The sequence below is a fragment of the Megalobrama amblycephala genome, linkage group LG7 (genome assembly GCF_018812025.1).
Source record: "Megalobrama amblycephala isolate DHTTF-2021 linkage group LG7, ASM1881202v1, whole genome shotgun sequence".
Taxonomy (NCBI): domain Eukaryota; kingdom Metazoa; phylum Chordata; class Actinopteri; order Cypriniformes; family Xenocyprididae; genus Megalobrama; species Megalobrama amblycephala.
Genome location: NC_063050.1, coordinates 14,136,381 through 14,152,180, shown reverse-complemented (window position 1 = coordinate 14,152,180; position 15,800 = coordinate 14,136,381). Strand labels below are relative to the sequence as shown.

Genomic DNA, 15,800 nt, shown 5'->3' with positions numbered 1-15,800 from the left:
ATTAGGCTACCATCCCTTTAAGAGCTAATGCGCAGATCCAATATACTGTACATATGCGTTTTCTTTCCCAACTGTTTACACTCACTTTAGACCTAACCGACTGTGTTTACGTGAATACCTGCCAAGATGGGCATTTTGTAAGAATTTTGTGTATTTGACTGTTAAGTGCAATAAGCCAGTTGTTGTGTGTATAGCAACCACATACACTTTCAAAGTGGAGGCAGACAAGTGCCTCTCAAGGCTTGCTGTAGGAAGGAAAGCACTGACCCGAGGCCACATCTCTGTGGGTCCTTATCTCAGGAGGAACACCACGCAGTGAAAATGCCCCACTTCAGGGCATAGAGCTGCCTCATAGAGGGGGCTCTAGCCTGAGAGATGGTATGTATAACCATTGGTGATAGCCCCCTGAATTCTTCCTCATCCTGTGCCGTGACCAGACACAGAGGTTTCAGAGGTCCAGGTGCGGGTGCAAGATTGTGCCTTGCCCCTGAGAAAGAAGGTATTTTCTCAGGGGGATTTGCCATGGAGGGGCCGACGCCATGAGCGTGAACTCCGTGAACCAAGTCTGGTTGGGCCAGTAAGGGGCAACCATTAGAAATTGTTCCTCGTCCTCCCTGACCTTGCACAATGTCTGTGTGATGAGGCTTACTGGGGGAAACGCATACTTGTGTAAGCCCTAGGGCCAGCTATGCACTAGTACATCCCTGCCGAGGGAAGCCTCAGTCAGGGAGTAACACAGAGCACAATGGGAGGACTTGTGGGAGGCAAACAGGTCCACCTGTGCTTCGCTGAATCGATTCTATATCAGCTGGGCCGTCTGGGGATGGAGACTCCATTCTCCGTGAATGTCAATCGGCTGCGCGATTGAGGGTACCTGGGACATGAACAGCGCACCGTGACTTTAGTCGTTGCTGACACCAGAGGAGGAGATGGTGGGCAAGTTGTGACATGCGATGAGAGCGGATCCCGCCCTGGCAATTTAAATACACCACCGTCGCTGTGTTGTCCATCCGGACCAACATGTGCTTGCCCTGAATCAACAGCCGAAGCCTCCTCTGGGCCAATAGCACAGCATTGACTGAGCACAGTCTAGAGAGAGCTGCACAGTCATGGTGACCGAGTCCAACTCCACAACGAGAAAAGAGATGTTCTGCGATTGGGAGAGCTTGCTGTTCTCCCAGTTGACCCAAATTCCCAGTCGGGCTAGGTGCTGAAGGACCTGGTCCCTGTTCGCAGACCAACTTCTGTGACTAAGCTAAAATAAGCCAGTCATTGAGGTAGTTGAGAAAGCCCTGCTCTTTCAAAGTAGCAAGGGTAGTTTCTGCAATCTTTGTGAAGACGCAGGGAGACCGGGTCAGCCCGAAAGGGAGGACATTGTACTGGTATGCTTTTCCTTTTCAAGGCAAACTGAAGAAAAGGTCTATGCCGAGGAAGGATCGAAACATGAAAGTATGCGTCCTTTAGGTATATCGCCGCAAACCAATCCTAATGTCTGACACATCAACGGGAGCCTGTGCAGGGCCCGATTCAGGGGACAATACTCGGAGTACCCATGGCGGAGACTGTCACGTCGGGAAGCTTCACGTCCCTGAGAACCCATGACAAACTGTGTATATGAGCACCGACCTTGGTCTGGAGGCCTGCAGTGGCAGAGGTGTGGTGCAGAGCACTTACCTGAGTGCAGACCTGGCACAGCAGAATGTGGGAAGGCGACAAACTCACCCAGGAACTTGACCGGAGGAACTAAGCATGCTGGGGAATGGGAGGTTTGTGGGGATTTACCCGTCGAAAACACTGCCATTTCACTTCCCAGTTCAGCCTCAGTGCTTGCCGCCGAGGCCTCGTACCCAGAGGTAGAATGACCAGGACGGGAAGTGGCTGAGGAGGCTCTCTGTCTTTAAAGACATAAGAAAACCGTGACCTCAATGTTCAGATTGTCATGCTCTCGCAATGAGAGCACCAGCCTCCCATGAACACTGCTTCAGCATAGGCACGGCCATGGATGGATGGATGCTTGATGAACAGTCAGTCAGTGACCAATTCATAGTGTTCAGTTTGGCTGGTTATTACCTGCTTGATGATTACATAACTAGCAGGCTAATCAGTTAGCTTGCCAACTGTATACACAATGAATTTGTTATTGTGAATTTGACCTCAGTATGAGGTCAAATATGAGGGGGTGCTGTGTTCATTTGCAAGCATGCAGCTATAGTCGTGGCTTCTGACGCCTCTGTGAAGAATTACTCTCAAATTCTTGGAGTTTTGATGCCAGAAGATACACTTTATTTTCAGAGATATAAAGCCAAGTTGATCTGCAGAGCAACTGTAGTGTCTATATTCACATATATACATATGATCTACTCCAGTGCATTCCATACATAAATGGCTATATTCACATTGATTAGACTTGATGCTTTTATATTCTGATTAATAGAAATATTCCATACTCACAATACTGTGTTTCAGCGTCTCAAAACAGCTTTGTTCATTTACTGTGAATCACTGTTCTGAGATGCTGAAAACATAGGACATAGGAGGTGTTCCCCATGTAAAAGAACATGGGATATGCTCTGAAACTGGCACAGCATATAACCGGCAATCAGTCAAAATAAAAGCTTGATGGTTTAACCTTTGAAAATTAATATGTAATTATTAGTATTGTAATTTTGCAGCTGAACAATAGAATAATTTGCATTAAAATGCTCAATTTTTATTTTACAGTAAAATAGTATTATTAAAATATATTTCTCATGTTTATTGTATTTAATATATGTGACCTGATCCAGCAAAATGAGTCACAGTGACCCAAATTTCAAAATTGAGATTTTGGTATCAATGGAAAGATGAGACAATAAGCTTTAAAATGATATCCTAGTCAAAGTCATACCTTGAATGGTTTTAAAGATATACCCATTTTAATTATGGTTGTCTGCCCTCTTTTTCAAATTGAAAACCTGAGAAAATCGCTTTTAAAGTTTTTTGCCCGTTTTTTTGTTGATATCTTTCAAAATCCATTGCATTTAAAGGGATAAACTATTTATTTTACAGCTTAATTTGACCAAATACATTTTTATATATACATAAATGCTATTAAACCAGGATGAAGCTCAAATTATTTTAAAGTATTTATTTGAATTAACCCTTTAAGACCTGAAGGCTTTTTTAGAGTTCTTTTTTTTTTCTTTTTTTTTCTGAGCGACACACACAAAAGTAAAGACTCATAACTCCAAAACTGTAGCAAGGAGAGTCAAAAGGTAGGTATCATTTGATAGAAAACATTTTAAATTTTAAGAAAATATAAATTACATTACATTTGGACATTTTCTTGCCGAGAAACAGCTGATAAACACAAAAAATATATATAATTTTTTTAAAATAATTTTTCTTTTTTTATTTGACATGGAACACAATAAGATCGCTAAAAAAATATTTTTTGGTGATGCTCTCCTATATGTGAGCTGCATCTGGTTCAAATTTCGTGGTGATATTATAAAGAATAGTTTGAAAAATTGTTGTTCATTTTTTCCGCAGCCAGGTGGCGCCAACGGGTGGTAAACTCCGGTTTAGAGGTGCTTCTCAGCACTCGTTAGGAGTTTTTCAAAATGGTTAGATGCATTAAAAAGATGAGATTCTAAGCTTTAAAACAATATCTATTTTGTTATTCCACGTTGGAAAACGAACATGGATGGGTCCGGGAACATTGGATACACACTGCATCCCGGAGAGATGAGAGACATGTTTTTAGCCAAGTATGTTAAATCATTTCGTGAGTAATATCTTGTGATCAACGCAATATATTATATTGATTTTGGATTCATTTTAATCTTGAGAATCTGCTTTAAATATTGATGTGCCATTTTTATGATCTGTGCATTTTTCATGAAGTTATGAGCACGTGAAATACATACTTGTATTCAGTTAGCTGCTGTGCTATTTTTGTTGTAAACGCATATTACTCAAACTCATTAGAGGGTGAAAACAACGCAACAGAAGCATGTTGGAGGCTTGATATTAAAGTTTAAAGTCTTTGGTTTTGTATGCAAAAAGAATTTTTGTGCTACCTATATGGATTCAATTTTTATTGGCTTTTAAAGAGAGACACGCAAATGGGAGTTTTATTTTATAAGGCACGCTAGTCTGACAGGAGGATGGCTGGACCGATCGCGTGCCTGTCAGTCGAAACGGGGCTTCCCATTGTTAAAAATCAGCGTTTAGGTCAGTGTGTTTACATTTCTAAGCTTTTTGATTTGTTCTATACAACGTGTAACACCATATTTGTAGAGCAGAGATAATGACGTTTCAGGGGATACCGGGAAATGCTCATAAGTGACGAGAGGAGTTGAGAAGTTCATTTCCAGCTAATTTAGTGAAACCATGTCAAATTTAATAGCCATTTAAATACCTTTACTCGATTATCTGGACTACGAAACTTTGGGGGATTATTTTTGAAAGTCTGTTCTTTGAAATTAGCTTAAAAAAAAAAAATCGATTTTTTCATTGTTTTTCCACATTATCGGCCCATATCTTAAAATAGAACGTTGAGACTTCCGACTCATTTCGCCAGATCGGGTCACATATGTTTAATAATAAATTACTATAAAATTATAATTTTTTTATAGTCATACTGAGTTGGTCAAAAACAGTGGAAATGTTTAAAGTCTGTTAACCATAAGCTTATTAGAGTTTCACCCAAATCATTCAAATCCCAATTTTTTTCATATCGCAATATATTACAGCAAAAACAAAAGTCCATATCTCCATATCTTGGAGCCCTAGGCAGATGAGATGAATGTTAGTACCAGGTGTAAATTGAGCCTAACAGTGTCTAATAGAGGAAAAGGCTATAGCAAAGTGCATCTAAAAGTCTTACCAGATTTAATTGCAAAAACTTGAGAATGAAAGATTTAAACCTTTAGTATGTCAAAGATAAAACAATGACGTCTTTTGCAAATGAAAAACTTTGGATATCTAACCTTTATTGTCCTTGAATTGATTTTTGACTTTTGATTTTTTTTTTTTTTTTTTAATGCTTATTTTAGGTCTGGAAGAAGATTATATCACTTGCCATCAATGTGGGATATGTTTCACCAAGCAAGTGTGCCTTGAAAAGCACATGAGAATTCACATGGGAGAAAAGCCATTCACCTGCCCTCAATGTGGAAAGAGATTCACATTTAAACAAAGCATTCAGAGACACATGAGAATTCACACTGGAGAGAAGCCTTTCACCTGCTCTCAGTGTGGAAAAAGTTTCACAGAGAAACAAAACCTTAAATATCATATGAGAATTCATACTGGAGAGAAGCCTTTCACCTGCTTTCAGTGTGGAAAGAGTTACACAATGAAGCAAAGCCTTGAGATTCACATGAGAATTCACACTGGAGAGAAGCCTTTCCCCTGCTTTCAGTGTGGAAGGAGTTTTAACATGAAACAAAACCTTGACATTCACATGAGAAATCACACTGGAGAGAAGCCTTTCATCTGTTCTGAGTGTGGAAAGAGTTTCACAGTGAAACACAACCTTGAGAGTCACATTAAAATTCACACTGGAGAGAAGCCTTTCACCTGCTCTCAGTGTGGAAAGAGTTTCACAGAGAAACACAACCTTAAATATCACATGAGAATTCACACTGGAGAGAAGCCTTTCACCTGCCCTCAGTGTGGAAAGAGTTACACATTGAAGCAAAGCCTTGAGATTCACATGAGAATTCACACTGGAGTGAAGCCTTTCTCTTGCTCTCAGTGTGGAAAGAGTTTCACAGTGAAAAGAATCCTTGAGAGTCACATGAGGATTCACACTGGAGAGAAGCTGTTCATCTGCCCTCAATGTGGAAAGAGTTTTGCAGTGAAACAAAGCCTTGAGAGACACATGATAATTCACACTGGAGAAAAGGCTTTCACCTGCTCTCTGTGTGGAAAGAGTTTCACAGAACAAAGAATCCTTAAAGTTCACATGAGAATTCACACTGGAGAAAAGCCTTTCAACTGCCATCAGTGTGAAAAGAATTTCACAGTGAAACAACATTTTGAAAATCACATGAGAATTCACACTGGAGAGAAGCCTTTTATTTGTCCTCAGTGTGGAAAGAGTTTCACAGTGAAACGAAACCTTGAGAGACACATGAGAATTCACACGGGAGAGAAGCCTTTCACCTGCTTTCAATGTGGAAAGAGTTTCACAGTGAATCAAAGCCTTGAGAGACACATGAGAATTCACACTGGAGAGAAGCCTTTCACCTGCTCTCAATGTGGAAAGAGTTTCACAATGAAACAAAGCCTTGAGAGACACCTGAGAATTCACACTGGAAAGAACACTGACTAAGGTCTAATGCGGGGGTGCTCAAACATTTTGGGGCCACACAACAAAATCCCCAGAGTTAAATCAGCTCTGCTTAGAGTACATCCTCTCCTCCCTCTCTATAGTGTTAACTCCCTCGGGTCGGCGGTCACGCCGGCGTGACTACCGCATTTTTTTTCTATCCAGTGTGAAAGAGACTCAAAATACTCCGACAATGTTGCACATACAATTAAGAGTTATACACCATTTTAATCTGTGGAATATCTTCTTTTATTTGTGTACACTCAGAGTAAAAACAAAATGTTGTGCTTTTTGTAAAATAAAGAAAACTAACATGATGTGTGATCTCTCGTCTCCCTCTGAACGAAGTCCAATCTGATAGTTCTCAGAAAATGAACTGTAACTTAGTGAATACTAATGACAAAAAAATTAGACTTGTGTCTAAAGAAACGTTGAAATGTCAGGTTTTAAATCGTGTAAGTCAAATCGAAAACAAAAATTCTGTGTTTATGTAATCTGTATGAAAATAGAGCCATGTCAGAAGTCCGTGATTCAGCTCATTATCCGCTAATGCGGACACGCCCACGGAGCCAGCGCTATTCAGACGCAAATTCTGAGGCAATACTTGTATACATTGTCTCAATCGTGTATTTATTGTCTTGAAAAGTGTTTATCTGGATGTTAAAGCCATGGTTAGCGATCTCTAGAAGACATGCCGTTAGTTCCTGGTTCCTGTTCTTCATTATATGAATTTGTGGACTAGAGGTGCACAGAGCGCCCTCCGGCTGCAAGTATGAATTGAAAACACAGTATCCAGCACTCATTGTGATGACAATAAATATTGAAATATTACTCCTCTGTATAGAAAATTGACATAAACATGAGAATCCATCAATATTTCTCCAAACGTGCATGCTTTTAAGCTAAAAGCCTATATGAAATGCCATAGAGGTAACATAACTGTTCAGACACTTTGCATCACAGAAATGCATTATATTTTAAAGAATATAATAGAATACCATTATTTTAAATTGTAATAATATTTCACAGTATTGCTGTTTTTTTTCTGTATGTTTGATTTACACCATGATGAGCTTGAGACATGATCACAGAGGGTTTTTTCACAGCCTACCTGACTGAAAGAGCTCATTATTTATGCAGGTTAGGGCTGGGCGATATATCGCATGCAATTGTCACGTGCATTTCGTCAGTAAAGCCGGTTCCCTGATTACCGCTAAATCGCCATCACCTGCTTTCAAATGGAGCGGCATTTACTAGACAGAGCCATAGTTCACTGATAAGCTACGCAATATCGCGTTCATATCGCAGATGAATCGCCTTCGATAATGAACGCGATATTGTGTAGCTTATCAGTGAACTACGGCTCTGTTTATTAAATGCCGCTCCATTTGAAAGCAGGTGATGGTGATTTAGCGGTAATCAGCGAACCGGCTTTACTGACGAAATGCGCGTGACAATCGCATGCGATGTATCGCCCAGCCCTAATGCAGGTCATTAGAGCTCTTTATGCGATTCTTTTGTCTTTTCAGGTGAGAATCACCCATTATTCATGATGATTCACGCCTCCATGCATACTGTGTTTCTTGACCAAAGATATTTTAGAAAATGTAAATCTCTCTATTGTTTTATATGAACAAGCAGGCAGCATAATTTTTACCTCATTTTGAAGCAAAAAAACTAGTCTACAACCTCTAATACCCAGAAGTCTTGTGAACACAGATTTAATATATATTTTTTGGCTTTATTTCAGTGACTTAAGTTTTTGTTTTTTCAATAACCACGCATAAACGTTATTCCTTCAAAAACACAAACATGTACATACATGTTCCTCACATTTTATTGTAGCCTAGTTTGTGCTGAATACAATGTAATGACACTTTTTCCATTAATATGTTTATGAACAACTGAAAAAAGCACAAATGTCAGGGCATGTCAAAACTTCTCCAGGGCCCCAAAAATCCTCAGACCCCTGAGGGTTAAAGTAACACTGAAGCAGTGTTAAAGTTAATGAGATAATTAAGCATATTAATAAGGCTGTGACTTAAGTCACTTGTAGTTCTTGTTTTTTCTTATTTCTTCACGGATTCTGTTTGTTAACAGCAGGTGTTCATCACTGATGCGCAATCATTACTTAATTAATTGCTTAATTATCTCATTAAATTTAACTCTGTTTCAGTGTTATTTTAACACTATTTAGAGAGGGACCATATGTACTCTGAGCAGAGTACATATGGGGACCCCTTACAGACTAGAAAATTATCCAAGGACCCCCTCATAATTATAACAGTGATTAAACTGACATTGGGCTCCTCTCTCATTCACTACTAATCCCAATGTTTCCGTATTCTCATTACTACAACATATGTACACTTGAAACAGGACTGTAAAATAAAATGCTACCACTTTTTCTATGTTTGGTTGCATTTTTTTGTTTGATGAATAGGCTGTGATGTCCAGTTAGCACTAGAAGTTATATGTTTTTGTGTGTGTGTGTATGTGTGAGCATTTGGATTTTTACCTTATAGTAACAAAAGGAACGTAAAATACTTTCAGCATATGCACAGCCATGGATGGATGGATGCTTGATGAACAGTCAGTCAGTGACCAGTTCATAGTGTTCAGTTTGGCTGGTTATTACCTGCTTGATGATTACATAACTAGCAGGCTAATCAGTTAGCTTGCCAATTGAGACAGAGAGCATTTATGGTCATACAAATAAATGTAAGACATGATTCAAAACTGTTCAAAGGGTCTATGTTTACATTCAAAATCTCGTCTCTCGTCAAACGTATTTCCGGAGTGTGTCAAAAAATAAACCATATGATTTGAGTGGTTTAGTCCAAATTTTCTGAAGAAACTCAATCGCTTTTTATAATTAACAGATTTAATTTAGGCTTTTACTCACATATAAACATTGATTAGCGAACATAAACAAATGCTCAACCGAACATGAATAACGCACAAGAAAAAACCTCTTCCGGAAGCTCAAACATGCTTCGTAACTAGTGAGGTTCATTCTCGTGTGTTACGCAGCAGGTTTGAGCTTCTGGAAGAGGTTCGTTCTTGTGTTATTCAAGTTCGGTTGATCGATCGAGTCTCTAAAACGACAATTCATGTGGATTAGTTAGATCTCTTTATGAACTTTTTGAAGCATCAAAGATCAAGTTGCAAAGGCAGTCTATGGGAGGACAAAGAGCTGTTAGATTTCATATTCATTTGTGTTCCAAAGATGAATGAAGGCTTACGGGTTTTGTACGACATAGGGGTGAGTGATTAATGACAGAATTTTCATTTTGGGGTGAACTAACCCTTTTAGTGTCTAGGTTTTGCTTATTTTATGTTAAATGCATTATATAAGTCACTTTAAGTCGCAGCACGATTCAGATGATACAAAAAAGGTGACGTATACAGGGGTACACATAAGTGGTACACAGGTACGCATGCGCAGTAAAAAATAAACAACGCGTACCAGAAAACATGGAGTGAAGTGCTTTTGAGTACCAACATTTTTGTGGACCGGTTCACAGGGAAACGTTTATTTACTGGAGTAGGATTTTTCTCCATCTCTGGTATGGTAAGATAGCATTCATGATGATAAGTGTGTATGTAACGTAGTTCATAGATACGGGAAGAAGGAGGCGGGAACCAGCGAACGTTAAACACAACGTTACACACAACTTTAATATATAGTCAACATTTGAAGTGGATCAAAATCTTTCATTAAAGTTGTCCTAAAACCTTTTTCTTAGGACAACTTAGTTCTTAGCACAACTTTCATGAACTTTTTTTATCCACTTCAAATGTTGACTACTGTATATAAATAACCACCTCCCACCTCGACCCAGGAGCACGGTAGCGAGCTCTCCATCCCACCTGTTAATAAATCGCTTGAGACCGGTGCAATGTGCAGCTGACACTCGCGCTCTCCCTCACGGCTCTCGCCCACCCTGCTTGTCACAGTGTTCTTTAATTATTAGGTGTGCAACGGATCGCAGTTAATATGGTTAAGGTCCAACGGTTCGGCACGCATGTGATTCGTGGATTAACTGCTAACTTTAACCATAATAGAGTGAAATTTGGATGTGTTTTGCCATGCCAATTAACACATTCAAAGGATTTTAAAAGTGGAAAAAGAGGCAAAAATTGTGACTCGCGAGCTGTTATCTGTGCACATAGCCTCACACACCCAAAATGCACGCACTCAGAGAGAGAGAGAGAGAGGGAGACAGACAGCGCTCGAACACCGAATTAATTCCTCTTTCACGTTTACATGCGCTTTAACAGACACATACACACAGAATGATGTCAAAATACCTGTCTCGGCAAGTATTCTCTCGGTTATTTCATAAGTGAGCAGTTGCGAAAGAAACCGGATGTGTGTGTCATTTATTCAGTCTGTGCTTTCCTTCTTAAAGTGACAGCAGCCTAATATTCTTGCTGTTGTCTGTGTCATTAATTGTAGTAAAATAAAAAAAATCATTATCATCATCTACCATGTTCGAGAGAAAAGAAGATAGTGAGAAGAGCAGTGAGGAGGAAAGTGATGAGGACAGCTTTTAGGATAAGTGTGTCGCGTAAAGTGTGAGTACCAAGCAACATCTCCAGGTGCTCCCTTGAGAACCAGACCAAAAAAGTTATGTGCACCCCTGAACATATAGTCTGGAAAAAATGCTATAGCAAATTATTGTGCGGACTCCCTGGCTATTGGTCGTGGACCCCACTTTCAGCTGAGTTAAGGCTGCTCTGTGCCTGCTTAAAATTCTGTGTAAGGATGCAATTAAGCATTAAAGGCAGACAAAATTATGCCTGTTCTGACCCACCTCAGATCCTAGTATAACAATATGCAGTTTAAATTGTGTAAAGGCATTTATGTCACCACTGACCAGCAATAAACAGTCTCTACAGTCTGTAACAGTAACAGTCTGTGGCCTAATGAGCTGCAATAATAAAGTATACTTGATACTTATTTTAACAAGTCAAATTATGTTTGAAATTTTATTTTCTGTCATTATTACCTATTCCATAGACATCAGTGTGTATTTTTACAGTATTTTTACTTCAAGAGCAGCCGTCTGGTTTATTTTGAACAGGTTCTCCAGAGCGGCTGCACAAGCTCTGATGATGACACAGATACATCACGATTGGTCGGATTCTCAGATGACAATGATGTGTTTTGTGTTTATTCGAACACCTTCAGTTTCACTTATGCTTACAAAATCTTTTTATAACAGTAAAAACTCATGTAATATTAATGTTCTTTGGTGTCATGTTTATCGAAATAAACCTGATTAAAATATGTAGACCCCAATTTTTTTTGGTATTTAAATAGTATTAGCTTATGTTGAACTATTTTTGTACAAACAGGCAATGTATTAAGCAGTACATAAAGTACTGAATGAAAAGTGTTTCTGTTTTCTACATGACCTGTATGGACAAAATCAGTTGAAACATTCATCAAAATATCTTCCTTTGTTCCACAATGCAGAAATAAAGTCATCCATTATAGATCACCTACAAGGTGCATATGTGATAAAAAAAAAAAGAATATAACAGCCATGAAAAATACAGATTTTGTTCTCATGATAATGATTATTCAGCTGTTTTTCCTAGCATTAGTAACAAACTATTCTGGTCAGTGTGTCACTCACCACTTTATATTTCTAATGTATTTATCCATTTTTTTTACTTCAAATTTTACATCGGCATTTCCATGGGTTCATCAGATCAACGCCCTCTAATGGTGAACCAGTATATATGACGTAACGAAGCCTCGTTGCTGAAATCACGTGACTTGGCCAGATTGATTCGCGATCCGAATAATTGATTCGCGATCCGAATCACTGATTCGAAACAAAAGAAGCGGTTACGTTTCGGATCTTCATGAGGCAGTGTTTTTAAAGCGCCGATCACTACATTAAAGCTGCAGTAATTTCAAAGCAAACCAGCTTCGGATGTAGAGTCTCGATTAGAGAATATAGTGAATCAAAACAGACTGATAGAGAGCTATCTGCGAAATAAACTTGATCAGGAAAGATGGAGCAGCATGAAAACAACCAGACCACACAGGCACCAGATGTCAAGACGGAAACCTGCCAGTCGACTAGTCTTAAACAGAACGATATAACACAGTGTAAGTTGGTTATTTATCAGTTACAAAGACTCAGATATGATAACAATGAATTTGTTAATTCTGTTGTTGTTCGTGACTAATACAGCCAAGTGTGTCAAATGATTTATGCCTATAAAACCTAGAAAGGTGATTACTTCAGATGTTCAGCTGACCACAATAGTTGGGGATTTGTCAGAGTAACTTGGATATTATAATATTTTTTAAATTAGCTGATTGAAACAAGAGAAGCCAAGTGCAGCAGAAAAAAAGTTCTTTGCTTGGATAACTGATAATTAATCCTTCTTAGTTAAAAAACAAAAACATAACGACATCACTTTGCAAGCAAAACATTTTTCTTCATTGACAGCATTTTTTTCCCAGGTTGCCAAATTTTCCATTGTAATAGACATAGTGTTGAATTGTATCTATTTCTTGCATACTATAAACACAATGAACTTGTGATTGTGAAGTTAATGTACTTCACTTCACATAAAATCATTTTTAAAAGTACTGAATTTTGTGAATGGTTAAAATGGATATGGTAGTATTTTTTCTCTCTCTGTGCAGTGAATGTGTCCCAATGAGGCTTAAACCATCTGATGATAATGTTAGTCAGCTGGTCTTCATCACAAAATATTTGCCTTAAGGATGATACTACATCCCTTCAAACAAATTACAGTATATTATCCTGTTTATTACACATCTATAGGTACTCTCCAAATAAATAAAAGGACATTAAAATTTTAGTTCATTTTATAATCCTACCCCTATATTGACTTAAAACTTGCACAACAAATTTGTCCACTATAAATCAACCTAGCAACAAGTCGAATACTGCAAAAAAAAAATTACAGTAATTTTGATAGTGAAGTCTTTATTTTCACTGCAATCAAAAACTGAGAACAGTACCGCCACACTATATATGTAGAAAATAAAGTTTTTCTTAGGAAATGCTATTGCAAATTTCATCTAAAAGATAATAACCTTGTATAAGTCTTACCAGATTTAATAGCAAGCACATTAGAATGAGAGATATAACCTTTTGAATGTCAAAAAAAACCCCCTGTTGTTTAGATTTTTTTTATAGAAATAAAAACTATTTAGTTCAGTTGCACAGCGGATGCTTCAATTATAAACTGAAAGTGTTTGCTCTTGTCCATACAGCACACACTGCACAGTGCAGCAGGAGTCAGATTTCACTTATCACATGATCAGTAAGGAGAGATGACTGACAGGACGATGGCGGAGGATTTGGTGTGCAACAGATCCTGAGCGTCACTGACAAATGTCTTATCTTGTAAAATGTGCAGTCAGTACTGCCACCCCCTATACACAGAATACATGTGATCGCGAATGCAAAAGTGAAAAGTGAGCACGCATTCAAAAGTGATTTCAATACCCCGAATATAGATACCCTGATGCACATGACTTATAGGCCTATACACAGAGCACCCGTAATAGCAAATTCAAAAGATAAAGTGAAAAGCGAGCATATATTCCAAATCCGCCCTTCCCCTGAGTGGTACTGCTAATACTGCTGTTGTTTTATATACCGGTAAAAACTTCTTCAGTGCCATCCCTATGTCACGGTCTGTGTTGCAGATCTATTACTTTGGCTATCTCGCATTTATTTTCCTTGAGTTTTGACATTGATTTTTTTTTTTATGTTTATTTTTAGATCGGAATGAACTGAACGAAGATTATATCACTTGTCATCAATGTGGGGTGCATTTCACCAATCAAGCAAGCTTTAAGCAGCACATGAGAAGTCACACTGGAGTAAAGCCTTTTATCTGCCCTCAGTGTGGAAAGAGTTTCACAGTGAAACAAAGCCTTGAGGTTCACATCAGAATTCACACTGGAGAAAAGCCTTTCTCCTGCTTTGTGTGTGGAAAGAGTTTCGCACAACAAGGACAGCTTAAATATCACATGACAAGCCACACTGGAGAGAAGCCTTTCACCTGCCCTCAATGTGAAAAGAGTTTCAAAGCCAAACAAAGCCTTAAAATTCACATGAGAGTTCACACTGGAGAGAAGCCTTTCACCTGTCTTCAGTGTGGGATGAGCTTCTCACAACTAAAACACCTTAAGCATCACATAAGAACACACACCGGAGAGAAGCCTTTCACCTGCTCTCTATGCGGAAAAAGTTACAGAGTGAAACGAAACCTTGAGATTCACATAAGAACTCACACTGGAGAGATGCCTTTTATCTGCTCTGAGTGCGGAAAGCGTTTCACAATAAAACAAAAGCTTGATAGTCACATGAGAATTCACACCGGAGAGAAGCCTTTCTCCTGCTCTCAGTGTGGAAAGAGATTCACAGTGAAACAAAGCCTTGACAGTCACATGACCATTCACACTGGAGAGAAGCCATTCACCTGCTCTCGATGCGGAAAGAGTTATGCTGTAAAACGAAACCTTGAGTATCACATGAGAGTTCACACTGGAGAGAAGCCTTTCGTCTGCCATCAATGTGGGAACAGTTTCGCAATGAAGAAAAACCTTGTGAGACACATGAACATTCACACTGGAGCGAAGCCTTTCACCTGTTCCAAGTGTGGAAAGAGTTTCACCGTGAAACATGGCCTTTATAATCACATGAGAATTCACACTGGAGAGAAGCCTTTCGTCTGCTCTGAGTGTGGAAAGAGTTTCACCGTGAAGCATGGCCTTGATGATCACAAGAGAATTCACACTGGAGAGAAGCCTTTCGTCTGCCCTCAATGTGGGAACAGTTTTGCAATTAAAAACAACCTTGTGAGACACATGAAAATTCACACTCGAGTGAAGCCTTTTAGCTGCTCTGAGTGTGGAAAGAGTTTCACTGTGAAACATGGCCTTGATAATCACATGAGAATTCACACTGGAGAGAAGCCTTTCACCTGCTCTGAGTGTGGAAAGAGCTACACATTGAGTCAAAGTCTTGAGAGACACATGAGAATTCACAGTGGAGAGAAGCCTTTCGACAGAGTGTGGGAATCTCTTCCTCCACCTGTTTGCAGCATCCCTCAAAATGAAGAGATTGCAGTCATAGTGTACCAGAAATCCAACCAGCTTTTGCAGGAGATTGATGTAGTCAATATTTTATGTGAAGTTCCAAACGTAGGTTCGGGAAGAGCCTAAACATTCAGTTCTGTCAATCATCATTATTATGTGCGTCATCCCACTGACAAATTTTTTTCAAGCAAACCTTCTCCTCCTCCCCGTCTCCTCCTCTAATTCTCTCTTTCCTCCTACGCACAGTTCCGGGTTTTAACTCGGATCTCGAGCCGAGCTTCGGGTTTGGGCCTCCTCCGCGGACAACAAGCCAAGTTCGTTTTACTATTAACCGTTGAGGCTAAATGGGCAGGCAAACTCGTGAAATGATTA

General features: G+C 39.1%; 2 protein-coding genes across 4 annotated transcripts in view; both read left to right on the top strand.

Annotated features, from left to right (window-relative positions):
- LOC125271747 (NACHT, LRR and PYD domains-containing protein 12-like) overlaps nucleotides 1-15,800 on the top strand; it is a 1,137,836-nt gene that overhangs the window by 773,678 nt on the left and 348,358 nt on the right. The window lies entirely within an intron of this gene.
- LOC125271500 (zinc finger protein 585A-like) overlaps nucleotides 1-15,800 on the top strand; it is a 39,853-nt gene that overhangs the window by 3,450 nt on the left and 20,603 nt on the right. Inside the window, exons 2-3 of the mRNA XM_048195539.1 lie at nucleotides 5,040-6,320; nucleotides 14,107-15,533. Of these exons, the coding sequence (XP_048051496.1) occupies nucleotides 5,040-6,320; nucleotides 14,107-15,533 (2,708 nt within the window). The remainder of the gene's footprint in view (nucleotides 1-5,039; nucleotides 6,321-14,106; nucleotides 15,534-15,800) is intronic.